The sequence below is a fragment of the Pipra filicauda genome, unplaced genomic scaffold (assembly GCF_003945595.2).
Source record: "Pipra filicauda isolate LSUMZ 115617 unplaced genomic scaffold, ASM394559v2 scaffold88_size2543281_pilon, whole genome shotgun sequence".
Taxonomy (NCBI): domain Eukaryota; kingdom Metazoa; phylum Chordata; class Aves; order Passeriformes; family Pipridae; genus Pipra; species Pipra filicauda.
In genome coordinates this window covers 913,015-934,700 of record NW_024105075.1, presented here as the reverse complement: position 1 = coordinate 934,700, position 21,686 = coordinate 913,015, and the positions used below count along the sequence as shown (strand labels likewise).

General features: G+C 40.8%; 1 protein-coding gene and 1 long non-coding RNA gene across 3 annotated transcripts in view; both read right to left on the bottom strand.

The window, feature by feature from the left end:
• The window catches only part of LOC113996959, a 29,025-nt gene extending 14,158 nt beyond the window's left edge, over nt 1-14,867 (bottom strand). The window contains exons 1-4 of the long non-coding RNA XR_005567118.1: nt 12,629-14,867; nt 11,563-11,661; nt 11,101-11,138; nt 1,462-1,629 (exon numbers count right to left, since the gene is read on the bottom strand). This is a non-coding gene — a long non-coding RNA (uncharacterized LOC113996959). The remainder of the gene's footprint in view (nt 1-1,461; nt 1,630-11,100; nt 11,139-11,562; nt 11,662-12,628) is intronic.
• A 2,029-nt stretch (nt 14,868-16,896) lies between these two features.
• Nucleotides 16,897-21,387, bottom strand: LOC113996958 (cytochrome c). 2 transcript variants are annotated; one of them, XM_027738417.2, is made up of 3 exons: nt 21,288-21,369; nt 20,348-20,524; nt 16,897-20,179 (listed from the first exon to the last, which is right to left on the bottom strand). In XM_027738417.2, the coding sequence occupies exons 2-3, from the start codon at nt 20,514-20,516 to the stop codon at nt 20,031-20,033; spliced, it is 318 nt and encodes a 105-aa protein (XP_027594218.1). In that variant the 5' UTR covers nt 20,517-20,524; nt 21,288-21,369; the 3' UTR covers nt 16,897-20,030. The 2 variants fall into 2 exon arrangements, with proteins under 2 accessions (XP_027594218.1, XP_027594216.1); XM_027738415.2 differs by having other exon boundaries at nt 16,959-20,179; nt 21,284-21,387.
• Nucleotides 21,388-21,686: the final 299 nt, after the last annotated feature.

Here is a 21,686-nt window from a genome sequence, read left to right as displayed (position 1 = left end):
TGCAATGAGAGTCAAGAGTTGACAGAAGCGATGAGTCAGTGACTTAGGGAACAAAAGAGGATTGGGTACACGTGGGGTAGCAGGTGTGAAGCAGCAGTCCTTTCCTGCAGGACAGTGCAAAAAAGCAAAACAAAAGAAATTTTGAGTCTGTAAGCAGAGACACTCGGTAAGTTAAGCCAATTTACCTGACCATGGAAAATCACTGTGCATTAAAGCCCCAAATGGTTGTCCTCATGTAGGATTAAAGTGGTCTTAATGTGACTAAAGTGGTCCTTGATCCTTGGGGATTTAGTCCTTGATGAAAGAGTGTTCTGAATTGATTCAAAGGCATTTTGTAGGATGAAATCTTTAACATGCCAGTTTCTCCCTTTGTAAGTTATGCCAACTGACTTCATACTTCTCCTTGACTCACCATAATGTTGCTGATTTTCCCCATGAAACACAGCATTACTTTCAAATACAAACACTCAGATTGACAGGACAGAACTAGTCTTGGGCAAATTGCAGCCAAGCAGTGTATTGGGAGCACTGGAGACTGAATAATATCATTCAGAGAACAGGTAAAATCAGAGCAAAACCACTAACTTGACTTGTCCTGAGATAAAAATTTCTAGGCCAAAGCCTAGATGTAGCCACCCTAGACCAAGAGCACACAAGCTACTGATCCCAGGGTAAACCACATTTACTACATAGGAATCACCCTGTGTTTTAGCTGTGGTAAAAATTTCCATCCAGGGCAGATTTGCCTTAGTTCAAGAGATTGTGTCACATCCTTGAGGGTGGAAAGGAGGGAGTAGGAGGTAGTTAGGATTTTCCAAAGGTATTTCATAGCTCAGGGTTAGTCCATAGCTCAGGGGAGAAAGCAGTCCCTGCCATGGGCACTTCCCCACCTCGTGATACGAAACACACTGTGGTACTTACAGATGAGGAGAATTACACTCCTCCTGATTTCCCCCTACAAATCCATCTCTGCAAGGCCTAAGAAGATAAACCCAGAGGAAGGCAGGACATACTGATCTCCAGGGCATATCCAGCTTTCAGCCTTCTGCACTCAGCTTCAAGATGGGATGTCAGCACCAAATGCGTCAGCTTGTGCAGAGCAGCACCCGTCTGCTAGATCCTGGACATGGCTCAGGTTAATTTTACACAGCCCCAGCAGCTGTTCCAGGCTAGTGGCTTCTTATGAACAGTCAACAAATTAAAATTGACATAATTAAAGGAGGAAAATCTCAATCCAGTTTCAGCTCCCAAGGACACTGGCAGCAGGGAGAATATGTGGATTATTCTTGACACTTGCACACCTGTTTTACTCTTGTTTTAAAATCTTCCATTGCGGAAGACATAAAAGCATTTATTTTCTAATGAGGAAAGCCAAAACTCTGAGACAGATAGAAACCATACAGATTGCATCAGGCTTTGAATCTTTTGACATGCTTACCTAACCTTGTAACACGCACTTACTTGCAGTTTGGGATCATTTATAGTCTACTTCTGCTATCAGTCACAGCAAAGGTTTTCTCCATTCTGATTTCTGCATGAGCTGAAGTGTGGGAAGACATTTCCATCTCATCTTGACTCCTGTTGAAGAATTAGGCTCCAGGCTCTGCAGATCAGCTGTGCTGGCCTCCTCTAATAGACATGCAAAAGAGTCCTATCAGTGCTCTACTATTCCTACATAATGGCTTCTAAGAGAAAGATACTTGGGTGGGAAGTGCTGGGCAAATATTGGTCATGAAACAGGTCAGGTAAAGGAGTGGTTCTAACATAATTATGTCTCTGAATGACAGTAAATACTTAAACACAGATTGGAGTGCTGAGTTCAACAACCACTGTCTGCTCAGTCCTAAGACAGACAGTGAGACAATTCAGGCCGAACACTGAAGAACAAGTTCACTACAGATAGGGGAATACAACATCTGCTGATATTGCCAATGCACAGTGGGGCTTCTGAGCCACAAATACCAGATTGTAAGGGATGCTCTGGATCTTGGCTCTCTTCCATGATGTAGGATGTCACTGGACCAGTGTAATCATACAGTAATGGAAACTTCCTTCCATCATGCTATAGCCTGCTGGTGTGACAACCAGGCCCAGAAGGATGAGAAACACCAGGTATGAAGCTAGACATGTATATGTCTGTGTGTGTAAGACACACAAAAGCAAAGAAAACTTTATTTTCTCTGTATCAAGATGAATTTTTCTGGTCTGGTACCAGTGAGACAGAAATCCTTATTGATGCACTTATCATCCCAGAGGCTGAAGCATGTCTGGAAACAGTCTCTAGAAAAGAGGAATTGACAACATGGTCCTTCCCTCGGGAGTCATTGAGAAATTAGCTGCATTTCTGCATAAACAAAATAAAGCAGACACAGCAGAATGAAAATGCAGGAGATACAGATGAGGCTTGTGCTGTAGCACTCCTTGCACCCTTGCAGCTAGGTTAAATCCACAGCCTCTGAAATCTGGTCAGCTGGCATTAGCATTCAGCCTCTTTAAGACACAGCTTTCTAATCCAGCTGTCATGGAGGTGTGAAGTCTTACCTGCTCAAGGAGAGGGAGAAGGGTGAAGAAGACAAATGAAAATGGGATGGGAGGAAGTAGAATGCAGAAGGGACAGGCTGGTGGAAGAACAATAAGTTTTGGGTATGAACTAAAACCAGTGGAGAATATGGTGTTTCCCCTGAGTCCTTCTTTTTCTTAGCAGAACTAGGATGACAAAAACCTGTCTCTCAGAAAAAAAGGAAATGATAGCCCTGTTATGTAACAGAACACTTAAGCAAAGGGTAAAAAGTAGGGTCATGTTTGTAAAGCTGGACTTTGAGTGACTACTTGGCACTTCTAGCATCAGTACCAAAGTGCAAACATAACTAGAATGGCTAATTGCCTCCTTTATTTTTTTTTTCAACAATAAGGTCTGATTTCAGATTTACTGAAGTAATCGCTTTGATATCTTGTTAAATGCACTGTTTACCAAACATGATTTCAACACAGGTTTTAGACAGTGTATTCTTTACAGACTAAGTACTTCTCTTTTCTTTTCTATTTTTTTTTCTTTTTTTGCCTTTAGTTTTTTCTGATTTTTTAAAAAAACAGTTCACAGAGCAAGCAGAATTTGAGCTTTGCTGCTTAATACACCTTAGAGTGTAGTCCCAAACACAACTGCAGCTCTGCTCTTTTCAAGGGCACTCTGCCCAGGGTGCAGCACAAAAGCGCCCTAAGGAGGGTTGGATCTGGGTCATAATCTTGCAACAAACAGCTTCAAGAATAATTCACAACCATTTTTGTCTCATCTTTCTGATCATTCTTTAAGCAGCAAATATTTGGAACACTTGCAGTAAGTCCTGCAGAGGACATGGTGAATGTTAAGCAGAGTTATGTATATTCTTGACAACGGGTTTATGAGACACAGAAATGAAGACATTATGCTTTTTACAGACTGTCCTTTATACCTATGTCTAAACATCAATTACTGTTGTCTAGAGGAAAGTGATTTAGCTTAAGATAAATGTTACAGCCTGTGATCAGCAAGTTATTGCTCAGTGTTAAATTAGATTTTCAAGTTTACTTCTGCACTGCAAAACTTGCAGTATCACAGTCATATGATGCCAAAAAGCATTTCTTGTCATTTGGCAAAAGGAAAGCGAGTGTTTCCCAGTAAACAGCTTTATTACCAAGTCCACTGACAGTACATCCAACACGCAGGCCTTGCACTGTTCGAATTCTACCTCATACATAGTTAAATACCAGTATTGGCATTTAGCCTCTCATTTGCCTCTGGTTCTAATAAGCCAAGCATTCAAGCTGATTTATAGAACTGCACTCAGTATGAAATTTGGCACAATACTCCTTCTCTCTCAGGACAAGCAGAGCCTGGCATAACAATAGATTTCCAGAAATCAAACAGAAAGACTGTATACAGTCCTATTGCATTAGGCCTAGCTAATCCCATGAGCTCCCTGAACAGTGTGTGGAGGGGCAGCAGATCTTCTGCTGACATTTTTCTAATGCAGCTTTTAGAAGAATGGAGTCTTGACTCAGCTTGATGATAAGAGAAGAGAGCAAAATCAATAGCACTGTTCCTGGTGCTGGGTGAAACACCGGCTGTAATGAGTACAGAGCCTCCCTAGGCATTCCCACTGGCACTTGACACATGCTGCTCCGCTTTGGGACCCTGCACAGCCAGTTCCCTTCAAAAGCAGGGATCCTGCTGTGCTCAGGCTAGAGAAAGAAACAAATCAATACCCAGATCGATGTTCCCGGACAGCCGCTGCCTCTCCTCTCTTGGAGGAGTTTGGTCAGGAGCCAAAGATGCAAAGGTCTCTGGGCCTCAGTGTGTCACCCATGACTGAACACATCCTTTGGAAGGCCAGGGGACACCACACATGGAATGTTAACAGGTAGGCTCTCTGACTGGTGAATCACTTGGGGAAGCAGACAGTGCTCTTCCCCTCAGAAACACTGCCCGTGTGTCCATGCCAGGACGTGGTACCTGGCTGTGATACCTGAGCTAGTGCTAAATGAGTAGAGGCATCCAGGTTAGTTTCTCAGCAGGAGAACTTGGCTCTGATCCAGTGTTCTGCTTATGCAGCTCTTACCTCTTTGCTACCAATGCTAGCTCAGTAAGAATTAGCCTCAAAATCTGTACATTGTGCTGCACTGAGCAGCACAGGTGTACATATCTCTTAGAGGGAAAAAACAGAGCAAGTCTAGAGCAGCAGAGAATAGCAGAAGCTCCCATTTCTGCTGCCACTTTGGAGTACAGAAACATTGCTTCCTAAAGGAGTTTTTACTTGGCTGCTTAACATCCTTTTAACCAGGCCTTTTTCTAAGTACATATTCAAGAACAGAGAGAGCTGATCAGAAATGAAAATACTATTGTCAAAAACCCAGTGATGCACCTAGCCTGTGAGGCACAAAAACCTCTTTAAAACTTCATTTCCATTTGAAATTAAATCTGTGCTTCAGATGTTCACAGACTTTAACTTAATAGAAACTTTCTGTATATTTACTTATAATAAAAATTTTGGTTATTACTGAAGTGTAGGTCAATATTATTAAAAGGAAAATAAACAGAATGTGGGTAGTAATTTCCCCTACTCCATATTTCCAAAACTACTTTAATCAGAAGATGACAATACAGGACTATCAATTTCAGCAATGAAAGATGCTTCCACGAATCACTATTATTTTATCAGTTTGCAAGGAAGGCTTAGTTCAATGAGCTATTTAGTGCTACCAGTGCTATTCTTCACCCTGAAATTCCTCCAAAGAAAGTGCAATCATGGGTGTTCTTTTACATCTACATGAGAACAAATTACAGAAATTAAAGGATTCATATCTTTCTGGACAAATAAGATACAATGCTCAAAACCATATGAAAAAGAACATGATTTGCTTGGGCATTTCAGTAAGTGTGGTTTCAACTGAATAATTTACAATTGTTTCAGTGTGTGTATATGTGGTCCTGTTATGTACGTTCTACTTACTAATGAAGTAGCTACATAATTAATAATATGAAGCTTCTCCATAGTTTTCAGTTGTTACCTCTTGGTTATTGCACAGAATGAAACCACAGGCATGTGAAAGTGCTCAGTCAAAGAGCTGATCAGAGTGAAAATTAGACCCCTTTTCTCCAGCTGCTGCCTGTGGAGGCACAGTACTTTGCTATTTTAATACTGCTTTTTGCTATAAGATTACTTCTTTTGAATTCTTATGGACTTTCAGCTGTATAAATGCAAGATCAGGCAGCTTTTTGGAAGGAAAAAAAAAAGAAGATGGTGTAGACTGTATTCAAAGAAGCAGAATCTAGGGAGGGAAGCAAGCTATCAGTCACCTACAGGGCAGAATGCTGGATGGGCCAAACACTCAATAAAACAGACTCAATAACATCTTAGTCCTGCTCTTATTCTTACTTTTTCCCCAGCATTATCAATTTATGTCTGGGTGAACTTTCTGTAGACTTCTTCATTTCTCACTCTTTTCATAGAAAGTTTTTGATCCATCTAAACTGCATTTCTTTGCTCCTTCCTAAACCCTTCTGCTTTTCCTATGACTGTCTCCCTTCAGTAGTCTCCCCAGTAAATCTCATCAGATCCGCCTCCATAATTTTTGTGTGAGCACTTCACCAGTTTTCCTTTCCCTTAACTATCTCCAGTCCTTTTGTTCTCTTCTTTCCAAGGAATGGGAGTCTCAGGGACTTTCTTTCTCCCGTGCAGCCTCTTTACCTTCCCCTCACCCCCTTCTACGTTTCTCTTACCCCCTTTTCGCAACTGAATTTTAATCCTTTTGTTTCAGTGCCTGTGCATTTCTCCATCTAGGTGCCGGATATAGAGCACACCAACCACCTTCATGATTTGTTCTTTCCTCTCCACACACTTGCCAAATGCGAATTACATAATCGATTTTTCAGTGACTGGAGGAAACTTTGCTTTCTTTGGTGACATTGCAGCTCGGTCAGGGATACCAAAGCCCCTCTCAGTAAGTGGCAGCGAGGACATATATGTGCATCCAGTGCTGGCAGGTGCTCAGAGGGAGCAGCGCCTTGCAGTGCTCAGGCAGTTCTTTAGTGCCACAGGGTGGTCTGCAGTGATCACTTCCACAATACAAGCTTTCGCGTATATATGTGTTGCTGTTTAATGGCCATTATTGTTGAAAACATTAGTAGAAATTTAGATGTGAACAAGAAAGTGAATATTCCATGCACTTCCACTGCCCACTGTTAACTGTCATAGTGCCCTTTTCCTTCTCTCCAGGACTTGCTGATATCTTGTCCACACTCTTCTCACTGTAATGAGCTGAAGAACAGGCTTGAATTTACCTTGACTTTATTTACTTTTCTCCTTTCTTCACAAATTTCTTTAAACTTCATTTTTCATTCCCTTTAGTATGACAGCAGGAGTGCCCAGCTCCATTACAGAAGAGGCTATTTACTCTGTTGACATGTGGTGACAACAAATGAGGCTTGCATGACTTCTCTAACTGCCTCGGAGAGAAGTCTGCTCTATGTCAGCTGCTCCAAGGCACAGCAAAGGCAGGGCCTGCTGGATCTGCAACACCTCAGCCAACGCAGCTGCTGAGAGGCTCTCCTGTTTTCCAGAAACTCCCTGGGTATTCTCAAGTATGGCAAGGTGGGTTTGGCCTCCGCAGCCAGCCAGAACCAGTTAGGACAGGGGAACAATGTATCCGCCTTTCGTTTCCTTTCTCAGTCCCTGGAGCTGGAGAGAAGGCTTGCATCACATGATTATGTTCTCTTTCTGTCTGTCAAACGTCTTACCTGTATATCTTCCTGTCCAAAGAGGCATATCTGGAAACACGTAATTGTTGCAAGACTGGGAAGGGACATCAAATCAGCTACCTCTTGTGCTTTCCTGCAGGATCTGAGTTCAGACTCCCGTCCACTTCAGATTCACGGATCTTCTGGTTTTGCCCTCCCTGCTTTGAAGATCATGCACTCTATCTGTATCTAAATACTCTCTATTTTGCCCACTGTAGGCCCAAATTCTTTCATCCTTCCCCCCTGCTTTTATATCAGTCTACATTTACATTCTGCCTAACATTTATGCCTCATTCGTATCACTGTAAAACAGAAAAGAATCAAGACTTACAATTGTAAACAAGAAATCCTCAGAGACACAATAGCATTCCTACCCACTTTGATTTTCTTTTTCTGTAAGTAAAAGATAATTTGAAAAGCTTAATTGAAATTGATCTTGATTTTCTCAAACATTGAATGATGCTGTCCTAAATCAAAATTGTAGCAACTATTCTTTTAACAATCATGAGATTGAAGAGAAAAAATAATAAATGTCAAAACAGCTAAGAAATATTATCAATATTGGTTTGCTGGCTCAGGAGACAATACCAGTGTTTGAACTACAGAGTGGTATATTCTTACTCAGATAGGTGGCTTGCAGAAATCCAAGAAATCTATCCTGCTGTTTCCAGAAGGATAATGTCACAAGAGCTAAACCTCAGTGTGGCAGTAGCAGTGGCAGCAGCCTAGGAGAGGACTCACTGAAGGCTAGATAGAAATAAGAGATTATCAACAAATCCTGCCAGGGCTGAAGAAAGGACTGATGAGAATTATGGAGGTTTCACATATAGACGTGAGGATGGAGGAGAAGCAGAAGGAAAAAATCCAACTCCCCCAGTCCCAAAACTGAGTCAACTCTAAACAAAATTATAACAGTCACAAAGTAGCAAAATTTAGAATATGTTTCTTTTTCTACTGTGAAGAAAAAAAAGTCTAAAAGACTGTATTTTTAGAAAGGTACTGAGCATAATTACCTAGGAGACATGTCTGTGGTTTTAATTTTATATGAACATTAGTATACACAAAACAATCTGCAAAATGTCTTTTTAAAATGAAAAAATTAGTGCAGTAACAATTCTTCATATTATTTTAAGGAACATTGCTGTAATCTTAAATGCTTTTAGACCTGCTACCCTAAGCTATCTGTCAATGCATATTAGTTGAAATATTAAAAAAGTTGCTGTCATTCACTGAAATGCGTGCCAAAGTCGAGCTTGCCTTCCCATAAATGATAACTTTTAATGCTGTTAATGAAGTCATGTTCTGCTAATGCATTCAATATTTTTCTTGGAGCAAGAACTGCAGCTTTCTGGATTTTAGTCTGTAATTGTGGTGCCATCCTTTTTGATTTTCATAGCTGCTCCTAAGTTGTAGAGTAGCCATTAAACTCAACTGCAATGACAGTTTTGGAAAGATAGTAATACTGTACGCTGGAGATAATTCACAAAGCCTTTATTACTTGAGTGCTTAGAAACAGAGAAGCACTATAATGTCTAAATCCCACAAAAGCTGATTATTTTCCTCCTGAGCTTCAGACACAAATCAAGAAAATGCATCTGAATAGTAGGAAAGGAGCTGCAAAAACAGGATTGCTGAAAACATTGTTCTGGGCTAGATATCTTTGTCCCACATCCTATTTATAAATTCTGAATTACTAGGGACCATTACTTATAAAAAATAATCACATTGAGTCTGATGCACCGATGCAATTATTATTGAAGTAACTTATATGTTGCAGACTTAATTTCTTGTTATCTGTACATAAACTGTGAAGCAGCGAGAGTATAGAACACACACACACACACACACACATATATATACATATATATATTGGAGACAGAAACTGATGAGCAAACAGCAGAGTAAAACCAAAAACAAGACTTCATTCAAAGAGAATAGAGACACCACAACTTTATCAGAAGGAACTGGGCTGGGGATGGGGTGAGGTTCATCATCCATTCATTGTAGACAAGCTCTTCTCAATGGACTATTTAATGCTGGACAAATGAAGGATGAAGAGTTGATCCTTCTAGGACATAAATCTTGGATTCCATATATAGGATGTCTCTTAAACCAAAGTTGTTGTCATTAAATTAGCTTTTCTTGTTGCATGAGATTCAATGTAACATCAGTAAACACTCACTTTTTAATTACTGGGCTGCCTTTGCTATGTCTTCCATAACATGGAATTCAAACAAGGAATACAAATATTGGCCTCTGAGCTTTTCTGAGCCAAACTTTGAAGCTACAGAGGAATAATCCAGAAAGAAATCCATGGAAGCAATCAAAGATGAAAAACAAAAGCCCAAAACTACACACATATATATATATATTATATATATATATATGCACCAGCCTTGCAAGCCCCTATTGAGATGCTTTAATACAGTGGTATACACATGAAATTCCCCCAGATGAGGTTTTAATTTTGGTCATGGTGGCAGGGAAATAAAAACAAGGTAAATATGGAGAGTAAACCCTTTCTAACGAAGTTTGGGTGTAAGAGCCAAACTTCAGGCAGATGTGTGAGACACGTGGCCACATTAATTTCTAGTTGACACCTACAATTTTTTAAGACCTTGGTCTTCCTCAAACTGACAGGAAAGAAACAGTGAAGTTCACACTTCTGGCATACTTTGTACACCTTGTGTAGACTTCCTGGTACTTGCATTTTCTGCAATTAGACATACTGGCAGATTCACGGTCTCATATATGCATTAAAGCATAAGAGAAAAGCTGTAGCATTTCTGAACTCACCAAAGTCTATAAAATACTTACAAATTGCTTGTAGGGCTATGTAATTCCTACAAAGCTTGGCAAGACAGAAAAAAATCCACCTACTTGCAAATTTTAAACAAATGCATATTTGCCCACAGTTAAAAAGTTTGAAGCATACAATTTTACAGTTTTAAGTGCATACCATTCCTGAGAGTAGTTAAAACTTTGCTTCTACTTGTAAAATAAAATGCCTGCACCACTTAAAACTTGCAAAGAAAGTTTCAGAGACAGCCACAAGACTGTACAAACTCAGATTGATTCCACCTACATTTACTGGAAAACATAGGCTTAGGTAACAAAATAACAGGCCTTCCTTTAAAAGGTGGCTTCATGAAAAGGGAGAAGGTTTCCTCTGTGGCTGGAAAGAAACTGTAGGCATGAACAAGTCACAGGACAGAGTCTCACCCATATGGAGTACATCCAGAGCTATGGGAAACAGCTCTACATAGCAGAGTTCACAAGCCCCTCTCTTTCCTATGCTACCCTCCATGTGTGTGAGAGAGAAGGACCTCAGTTAAACAAAAATAAAAGAAAAATGAACAAGTGATTGTGTTTATGCAGGTACTCCGTTAAAAATAGCTTAAACCAAACATCTTCTGGTTGAATATTTTAGCAATGACTACAACCATTTATTTGATTCTCTGGAGACATGTATCTGTAATAGCTGTAGACAGCAAAGGAAAGCAGGATGGGTCACCAGAGGATCAAACATTTCAGACTTTCATTAATATTTGCTTATTCTAATATGAAACTCCAAGTTAAAGATTCTCGTCATGCTACTATAAAGCTTTTATTTAGAACTTATGCAACTGTGCTACTGAAAGTTAAGAAATCTGCCTCTGAAACCTTTTGATGTTGAGTACTGTCATAAAACATACACTTGATATTTACTATTCTTTTCAGGGAAGTTTCAAGCTCTCTTATTACATTAGGTCGATAAAGAGAAATTGAGCATATGATGTGCACCAATGAAGTGAACTTCCACAGATGAAGTAATAAGAAATACTTACCCAATAATTACCTTGTATTTGAAGTCCCTCAGGATCAACTTCAAGCAGTTAGACAAATGGAAAAAAAAAGGAAAGCCCTTATGATTATGTTATTATATTCTCGCATGAGGAAGGGGCTGGCTGGGCCATTCAGAGACTCTCTGAATTAAAACCTCTTAGTTCTTGCAAAACAAATGAACAAACAAATAACAAACAAACAATTTAGAAGAAAAAAAAAACAACATCCCCCTAAACTTAGAAGAGCTTACAGAAAATGAGGATCCCAACTCTTTCAGTTAAGCAAATGAGTGATTGGATTGCCCAAGAAAGACCTGGAAAAATCTGAAGACTAGCTAAGGAATCACTGATCTTAGTGACTCTAAGATCCTGTGCTGTGCTTTAAAAACCCAACTCTGTAACCCTAAGGTGAGAAAGAAAGGATGTTTGGAAATTTTAACATAGTAGAAAGAAAATTACACCTACCTGGAAGATCAGTGGAGGCTGTCCCCCTTTTTGAAGAAGTCAAGCGTGTCCGAGACCTGGTTACTGGAGGTTACTGCTGCAACCATGCAGGAAAAGGAGCTGCATTGAGGGGAGTTGAGGGGTGGCAGATATTAATGGTAACGGGCAGTGGGAAGGTTAAGATTTAAGATAAATCTGGGTGGAAAAACATCTCTTGGCATACCATCCCAAACAGGAAACTCCCCCAGACTGAACCTCTACATCACAGTGCACAAATTGATAACAGTTTCTGTCTCTTTGTCCATCCCGTTTTACCCTGGTTTTTTTAGGAGGGAACATGGGACTCTGAAAGGCTTCCCAGAGCTATTAGCAAAAGCACTCCAGCTGCCAGACACCAAACTGTCACGGGTGCAAAACTCGTGACAGTGCTGTCTTTGGGTCGTGGTGTGAAGCCCTTGGAGGGGAGTATCCCAGCTCACTCAGGCAGTGGGAGAAGACTTCACTGTGACCTTTCCTTCTGCTTTCCTGGCAATAGCACCAGTGCTATACATAGCATTGATTTGATTGTATCAGAAAAATAAAACCAACTGCTTTCTCAAAGGAATAGTTTTCTTGAAATCTTAAGATTATTGGAAACCATTTTCTGAGAGAAAAACAAAAATTTGGCTAAAACTGATCAGTCAGAACATCAGGCTGCACTATCTAGAAACTGAAAACTGGTGTTAAAGAGCCAGACAGGCAAAGAGCCAGAAAGATTGCACTGCAGTAGATGTAGATTCATTAGGCTTTGGGTCCTTTTATCTTCACTTCTGGAGGCTTTCACGATGACTTGACTTTCAGTTGCATTCTAGATTGGCACAGAGCAGCTCAGAGAACTAGCATCCTTAAATTTAAAACAAAATATATTGGCAATGTAAATGTAATTTAGGCCAAGCTCCTTATCAGTACTTTTTATACAATCCGGCTAAAAAACAAAGGCTCTTTTTCATCCTGACTCAACTGAGTGACTACTCTCTCCTGTGCTAGAGCCCCTTTTGTTACCCTTTTATCTATAGTATATTCACCATGTCTACTGAAGGTTACTGACCTGTACTTTTCAGGTAAGATCTGAAGCTGGAGCAAACTTTAAAGCTATGCCATGAACTTCAGTGTAACTCAAGCATGTTGTGTCAGTGGTGACATTCGGCTCTGGCATTACTGAAGAATCAGAGCTCCCAGCCCTGCAAAACATCATTTGATATGTGCACTGAGTAAACATCACACCATTTCTCAGCTGGCTGATCTGCTAACATGGAAAATATATCAGCAAAATCAGTGGAAGCAAAGTGCAGACTGCTGGAGCCAGGTAGCTTCAATTGGATGACTTCAATTAGCTGAAGCAAAATTAAAGGTATCCAACCAAAGGATATACTCACTGAATGCACACCCCACCCATCCACCCCCTCTAAACCTTCCACTGAAGATAGACAAGTCTGGTTTTTGTTACTTCTGGGTTTCCAGTGCCTTTCCTTTCATACTGTAATACCTAGCTCAATAGGTGAAAGCACAGGTGAGTCTTTGTCCCTGCTGAACATATAATACGTCACCCTGTACTAACTTTGTTTAATTTCCACTTTGTTTCCCCTTTCTTTGCTTCATTTGTGTCATCTTGATTTATATCTTATGACCCTGTTCATTTGTAGAAGACTACCCTATGTTTTTGATAGATTTTCTGATGTGGAAGAATCTTTCAACAGCAATTGCACCTCTCTGTGGGGAGATTTTTCTGATATGTCATTGAATGCTGGTACAGAGAGAGATGCTGTCTTTCTGAGAGTTCAGAGTGACAGCAAACACATATATGAGCTAAATTATTAATGTCTGATCAGACTGTTCCTGGTAGAGTTAGGCACTGCAAAAGAAGCTTAACTTGTAACATACACATTGACCATGAATTGATAGGAAAAAAAGGCAACATGGTCTTTTGAAGAATTGCAAAGGCTTCATGGTCAGGCACGCGCCAGAAAATCCATACTGATGGTTAAATAATTACCATTGATATCCTCATGAGAAATACTCCAGCTAAGTAAAATTCTGACTCAAGGTTACAAATAGCAATAAATAATAGTAACAATGCTAATTTAGCTACACGAGTATTACAAAACATCAGTTTTCAGAGTAATGAGACTGTCATCAAGCACCATCCATAAAATAGTATTAGAAACAGATTTAAAGTGCATTTTTGTTAACAAAGGTCACCATGTACCTGTCTAACTGCTAGTGGAGAAACTATATTACAACCTGTATGTCCATTTCAAGCTTAATACTTCAACTGATGACATCAAAGTGAGCTCCACAGTAGGAACAAAGCCAGAGTATGCATTAGAGATTGTCACCTTTGATTTAAGATTCTTTTGAGAAGTCAGAAAGAAACATTTTGCTAACTGAATCTTTTACCATTTCAATAGACTGAAATTTAATACAGGCTATTTCAAACTCGAGCTAGCCTCATGAAATATAAAACATGAATCGGCTTAGGACTTCAGAATAACCCAAACTTACTGCAGAAAAACCGATGCGTTCAGCTGTACTAATCACCTTCAGTGCTTTTTGCTGAGCACTTACATTAAAACCGCTTCTTGTACAAATGAAATTCGTTTTTCAAACTGTCCGAGGTTTGTTTAAAATTACCTTCAAGTGCAGGTTACAATTCTTCTGCAGCTTTTTAGTACATTGGCTCCCTCTCCTGTTCATTGGGTGTAAGCAAGAAACCGATCAAATGCTGCCAGTTGGAGACGTTTCTCCACACTTCCATCATTGTTTTTTGGAAGTATGTTTCTGAGGCTCACAAGAAAAGACATTTTCTTGGGTACCCAGATGAAACCGAACCGTTTTCAGTGAATTAAGAAAAAAATAAATAAAAAAAATTGAAACAACACAAAAGGATTTTTCAAGTCTTTAACTGGAAACTTTTTTAAAGCCCACTACAGAGTTAAGAGATGTGTAAATTAAAGACATCTGAATAGTAAAGTACAAGAAGCTGTTTGCAGTTCAGACAGTATAAAAGAAGTATAAATTTTAATAGTAACATAAAATGAAGAAGAGAAAGACCAGATGGGTAGCCAACCAGTGACAATTTGTACATGATAATTACGATAATTCTTTATGGCAAAGATTTGTGGAATTGAAAATGTGGTACCTTTCCTATAAAAATACCACTGGAAGGACTCCAGATCTAATATCTAGTATTTGGCCCGGGAAGTGATTGTTCCTCTTTACCCAGCACCGGTGAGGCCACACCTCAGGTACCATGCCCAGTTCTGGGCCCCTCACTACAAGAAAGACATTGAGGTGCTGAAGCAAGTCCAGAGAAGGGCAACGAAGCTGGTGAAGGATCTAGAGAGTAAGTTCTATGAGGAAAAGCTGAGGGAACTGGGGTTGTTTAGCCTGGAGAAGAGGAAGCTCAGGGATGATCTTGTAATTCTCTACAACTACTCGAAAGGAGGTTGTGGCCAAGTGGGGGTCAGTCTCTTCTCTCTAGTGACAGGAGGATAGGACACAGCCTCAAGATGTGCCAGGGGCCATTTAGGTTGGACATCAAGAAGAACTTCTTCGTGGATAGGGTTGTTCAGCATTGGAACAGAATGTCTAGGGAGATGGTGGAGTCGCCATCCCTGAAGGTGTTCAAGAAACAACTGGATGTTGTTTGCACTTAGTGCCATGGTCTAGCTGACAAGGTGGTGCTTGGTCGAAGGTTGGAATCAATGATATTGGAGGTCTTTTCCAACCTAAATGATTCTGTGATTCCGTGATTAATAGCAAATAAACTGACAGAATAACTGGAAATAAAATGACAGGAGTCCTATAGGAAACATGGCAAGGTATGGAGAAATCTGATTTCCTTTCCTCTCTGTTTGCCAATTAACAAATCAGCAGTGGAAAGAGAAATATGAGACATGCCTTCAGGTTACAGCTTACAGTCAGCATAGGCATATTCTTGCAATGAAACCTAGGTAAGCAAGAGCACCAGATTCTTGAGGGTACTGGTGACACGTAGGTGACACTAATGATATTTTTAAAATTCAGTGTATGTGATGCATCTTTCCCCTACTTGTCTAGAAGCATTATACATCAGGGAATGCTCACATCACCACACTGCATCTCATACCAAAAAAACCCCAAACAATCCTGAGGTATAGTGCAGGTAAAAGCTACCTTCTTTAGTTAGGTCTATTAAAAATTTAGAATTAAAGAAGATCAATAAAAGGCATTGTCCCATAGATTAAGAATCATCAGACATCTTAAAAAGAAATTGTCATCAAACTCTCACGAATGAATGGGACCATCAGCAGTGAATTTCTGCAGATTATTGTAAGAGTGAGAACACTACTCAGCGTTTCCAATAACAGCTTTTGATTTGAGTGCTTATGACCAAAATCTGGCAGTGTGGTAAGATGGGGACAGCAAGCACAGCCTTATATACAGAAGTACACTTTAACATAAGAAGGGGAAGATGCATCTGGAGAGTGGGTGATTCTGAAAGATACAAGGCAGAGGCTCACATTGCATAAGCAAGCTGCATTGAACAGCTTTAATGAGATGTAAAACCACCAGAGTAATAACTTCTGATTTCTACTGCCAGGTTTATTTTTATCCAACACTGTTTAAAATTACATGCATAAACAATCTGGAAAGAATATACCTCCCCTGCTCCAAGGTATGTGTTTTGAACACTTTGCTATAGTTAGTTCCTCCTTTGCTAATTTTCTTTCTAGCTCTCCTTTTGCATAATGACAGCTCCAACAGAGGCATAGAGCATCTTCTTTCCAGCACATACGTTCAGTTTGGTGGTGAATTCAGCCTTCTGGAAACTTGGGGATGTGAATCTGTATCATGTCACAGAAGCAAACATCATCCATGTCTCTTATCTCCTGTGAGATCTCTAACCAGAAACTAATATTCAAAAGGCGACCATATTTTCTGTATTTTAGATCAAAAGAACAATCCTGGAAAAAAACGTGCAAGTACTTACATGCAAGCTCTGAATCATGAGCAGATAGTGACAATTATCTGGAGTCCTGACTCAGCCACTGCAGCACGGGAGGGGACAGGATTTCACATCCTTCCCCAGCGTAACATTTCCTACTGCTAGCTCTGGGCTGCTCACCTCCCAGAATAACCTGCTTTTCAGGACATCAGTTTGAAATGGTTCAACTCATCCTGTATGCAGTAAAACAGAGACTTCTGTTGGCTTTGACCCTGGAAGAGTTTTTAGGATGTGTTTTGGATAAAGGCAAATGACAAGGCTTAATACAGAGGTAAATGTGTGCAACTCAATGGTCTTTGATATATGTAAGAGACTAGAATATCTAATTTTTATCTATTAGTTGTTTAATTTTTGTTCTTCCCCACAAAAGAAGCATAATGTATCACACTTCTTTTGGATCACTGATACTGTATTTTACACTGAAAAAACAGAAAGTATTACATAATCCTATACAAGACAAGATCTATCAAAATGAACACATCTTTAACTGAAGCAATTATCTACAACTGGATAGGCAGCAACAAATGGAACTTTCCCAAGTTAAGTTGTTTGTAGAGTGGTTACACTTGAATTAAGACTCTAAATAAACAAAATAGCTTCTGTATCACTAAACTTCAATGGAATGCCTAACTAATAGATGTTATAATTTTTAAAGTATCCTACTTATTTTGAAGTCATACTGTGAAAAGGTGTACTTTTGGATTTTACCTTTTCCTCTCATTATTGACAATCTTCATTCCTTTGCATAAGTACATGTGAAAATATTACAAGATCAGTTTTAAAGGCATGCCCCACCAAAGCCATAAACTAGTAGCCAAGAATCATTTCTATGAGATGTTGCAATGTTTGGCAATGGTGCCTTGATTCCCTTATTTGGAACTGTAAAGGAACTACTGAAATGCCAAGTGTCTAGACTGATACCACTGTCAGAAAGAAAACCACTAAACGTGGTACTTCATAAAACAAAGGCAAACCCCACTCCTCCTACTCTATAATATAAACCAGAAATCAAAGAACTGAAGCTTGATTACACAACTGACCTGGATATCTGCTTCCCACCCTGTGAAGAACCCACCCAAGCCCTTGCACTGAGACTTACCTCAAGAAGTGGTAGTCTAACCTCCTTCTGTTTCAGTATTCTTTATCAGATACTAGAAACACCACAGTATTGTGTTTGTCCGGTGGCAAACGGCTGCGAGTCACCCACAACAAATCTTTTATGTATAGGGCTGTCTAGGGCTGTATACATAAAAAGATGACATTCTAAAGGTCTGAAGGGCCTTTTCCCTAAAATGTAAACAAGGATGCATGCTCAGTCTAAAATTAAAAGCTACATTTTCTCCCTCTTCCGTGGTACATATAAGCAGCACTTTTCTTTGTACCAAGGTCTCTGAGGTACAGATAGAACAGCCAAGCTCAACTGTGTTCCCTGCTTACTCTGGGCAAAGGACCACTCTGCTTCTTCCTGAAGTTTTTCTGAGGATAGGTAGCTTACTTTTTGTAAATGGTTGCCTGTGCAGAATTAAATGGCACCTTACCAAAAAATACTCTTCTCTAATTGATCTGGAGAAGAAACAAGTTGTAGAGAAGAGGAACTTAGAGATCATGGTCTTTTTTGACCTCATAAAGGTGCTGACAGAACAGAGTGTCACAACTCTCTCCATGCAATCCACCATAACCATTTTAGAACTCTGCAGAGTTGGGTATGGTTACATTCTGTATCTACAACTGCTCTATCAGGATTTTGGCACAGAGAAAACTAAGTTCTGCACAGCCATAAAGGTGCTGATAAACATCACTTCTGAAAACTGGAACAGTAATAAACTACTGCAATTTGAAGCTCTCTCTTAACAAGCTTCTAGTAAAAGAAGTTGTTGTTGGTTAATATTGTCTGTCTCCCTAATTGTAAGAAATGGTGCTTGCAAGTTAGTTTGGAAAGAAAAAATAATCACAACACATATGGTAGCAACCACTGAGACCATTGTTAGTAATCTTAGTTCTTTTCATGCTTAATTTTGTATAACAGCTCTTTGAAGCTTAGGCCCTAAGCACACTATTCTATTTGATATAATTCAACTCAGTCCACCCTACAGTACAGCTACAGCTTTCAAGCTACCTTGATTTAACTCCCTTCTTACTTGGGAATCACAGCAAAAGTGCTGTTAAGGAGCACATTGATAAAAAAGCTTTGCTGGTTCTAGTCCAAAATACTTTCTAACTCTGTCACGCTTTTAAGTATTTCTCCCACCAACTCAAGTAGCATTTACTTTTTTTTCACATGGAGCTTTTGTTTATTTGGTTTCCTAATGATGTAAACCTGGGTACCTACAGTTTTTCACTTAATTCCAGACACACACAGTAAAAGAACTTTAATTTTTTTTTTTTTAATTTACAGTATTGATTGCTCCAAGTTATGCCTTACTGTTGGTACACAGTAAATACATTCTTCTGAACAACTTGCTTAGTATGAAAAAAAAAAAACCCACTTAAAACGTTAAAAATGCTTTACAATGGGCGAAACAGAACCTTCAGAAGTAATGACAGGCTACAGCCAGGCACAGAGGAAGACCATTCGTTTTTAAGTCTACCAGCACATTCATTCCTGTACCCCTTCATCTGAAATAGTAACAAGATTGTAGGTGAACGCTTCTGCTGAATTAAGAAGATTAAATAACTCTCAGCTTGGTCTTTAGCACTTGTATTTCCAGATCAGGATGTTTTTCTGTTCTATTCATTACACTAAGAATGGCTGTTTTCAGAAGATTTACTCAACAAAGGGCTTCAATAACACTTCAAAACTGAAGATGTTTCTGAAGGGGAGTGGTGCATGCAGTGTCAAGTCTGGATGAATCAGGTAACATACTTCCATCAGATAAAAGACAAGTGGCTGGGCACAACTGCTATTTCACAAATACTTAAATCAGATGAAATGCATTTTTAATGCAAGCTTTAGACAGATTAATATATACTGCAACACCTAGCACTGATTAAATTTAGAAAAATATTATGTTGGGGTTGAGCATTTTAAAGTCTTTCTTGTTTCGCTGGTGGGTTTAAGTTTTTAAAGTAATATAGCAGAAGATGCATGGTGGAAGATGCCAAAAACCACCCTGCTTTTTAATCTGAAAGAGCTGGGCTGTCAAAGCTACTATGCTGCTGACAATTACTCATTTGATTATTTATATACATTTTTTTAAACAATGAAGAGGCAGGAAATGCTTTTTGTTTTTTTTGTGGGTTTTTTTAATTTTTATGATCATGAAACCAATTACATAGTTTCTGTTAAGTTAATGGCTGCCAAACAAGTTTGTACTCCAGTGACCCACCGTGAGCAAGGTTATCTGATGGGTCAGACAGATTTTCAGGTTAGACACAGTACATGTAAAAATAGAAAGTTTAAAAACCATCACAGACATTTCCATTGCCATCTCCTTTGTGAAATAAATAAGGCAGCAGATAACTTTTACTTTGAAGTGGCATCTTTGAGGTATGCTATTAAGTCTGCTCTCTCAGCCTTCTTCTTAATACCCGCAAAAATCATCTTTGTTCCTGGGATATACTTTTTTGGATTTTCCAAATACTCCATCAGAGTATCCTCACCCCAGGTGATACCTAGAGAGAAGGAAGAAGAAGATAGTTAATGACTTTGAAACAATAGCGAGAACAAGAATATAAGTGTGTTTATTATTTTAATTTTTGGCAGATTTTAGTACTTCTAGAACTATCATCGAGAACTCAGTATTTTTGTTCCTTAGCTCAAAAGAGCAGCTTTAAGTTTACCTTTGTTCTTATTAGCATCTGTGTATGAGAAGCCTGCAGCTTGTCCAGTCTTGCGTCCGAACAGGCCATGCAGGTTGGGTCCAGTCTTATGCTTCCCTCCCTTTTCAACTGTGTGGCACTGGGAACATTTCTGGACAAAGATCTTCTTGCCCTTCTCGATATCTCCCATTTTCAGCACTAGACCAAGCACACAGAGGTCAGTATTGCCATTTCAAGGTCAGCGACCGAACAGAAACTTTAAAAGTGCCCCGCTGGTTTACAAAACCAACATCTGTTGCCCGTGGGCCTGGGAATTCTCCAGCACACGGTGTATCCACAAGCTATAGCTCCTGGGTTTGAAAATTAGTACAGAACTACGTATAAGATATCAAGGTGTTAAACATGCTTGAAGAGCAGGAAAAGCCTTCCCTCAGACAAATCGCCCCACGGCGCTTGAAGGGCACGACGACAGCTTGTGAAGAGCAAACTTAACACAACGCCTACATACAGCTCGTACACCTGGAACAGGAGAGTTTCCTGGTGACCAGCAGCCCCGTGTAAAAGCACAGGACTGTTCGCAGGCTTTCCTTTCCAGCGGGAAAAGCGCACCAGTAGGGCCGGAGGGCGGCGGGCACCGGATTGTCCCCGCGACCCCGGATGACCCCAGAGTCCCTGTTGGCGGGAGCGCCCAAGGGCGCCCGCGCCGCGTGGCCCCGGCTCCCCCTGCGCCGAGCTGACCTTGGGCTTCTCCTCCAGGTCCCGGCCCGTCGTGAGGCCGCCCGGCCCCGCCGTGACCTTCCTCTGCCCCCCGGCCACCGCCTCAGGCCGCGGCCCCGGAAGGCGGAATGGGGCTCAGGACCACCGGGCGCACCGGGCGCGCCGCCCGCTCCCCGCGCTCCCCGCCCGGCGCTCGCCGCCCCCACACACAGCCCGGCTATCCCCGGCCAGTGCCCGCACCTGCCTGCCCAGCTGCCTCGCTGCGCCCTCAGACCCAGTGACCGCACTCCGACACCTCCCGCTCGGTCTGTGCCCAAGGACACGCCGTACTCCGCCCTATGTAACCCGGCGCCGCCGCCACCAACCTATGCCGGCGCGCGGGACCCACCGCCCCCTCGCGACAACCAATCAATTGCCGGCCCCTAGAGCTCTGACTGGTTGCAACGGCTGTCCGTCAAGTTACGTCACGGCGCCGGGCGCTAGCGGGGTAGGTTGCGACCGGCGGGCCTGCGGACTTCCTTCCTGCCCCCGCCCCCACTGCCGGCGGAAAGGCGTCACACGTCACTCTGGGACGTACGGCGCGAGTGGGAATGGGGGGCAAGGTTGGGGGAAACGGGCTCTAGCGCATGCGCACAGCGCCAGT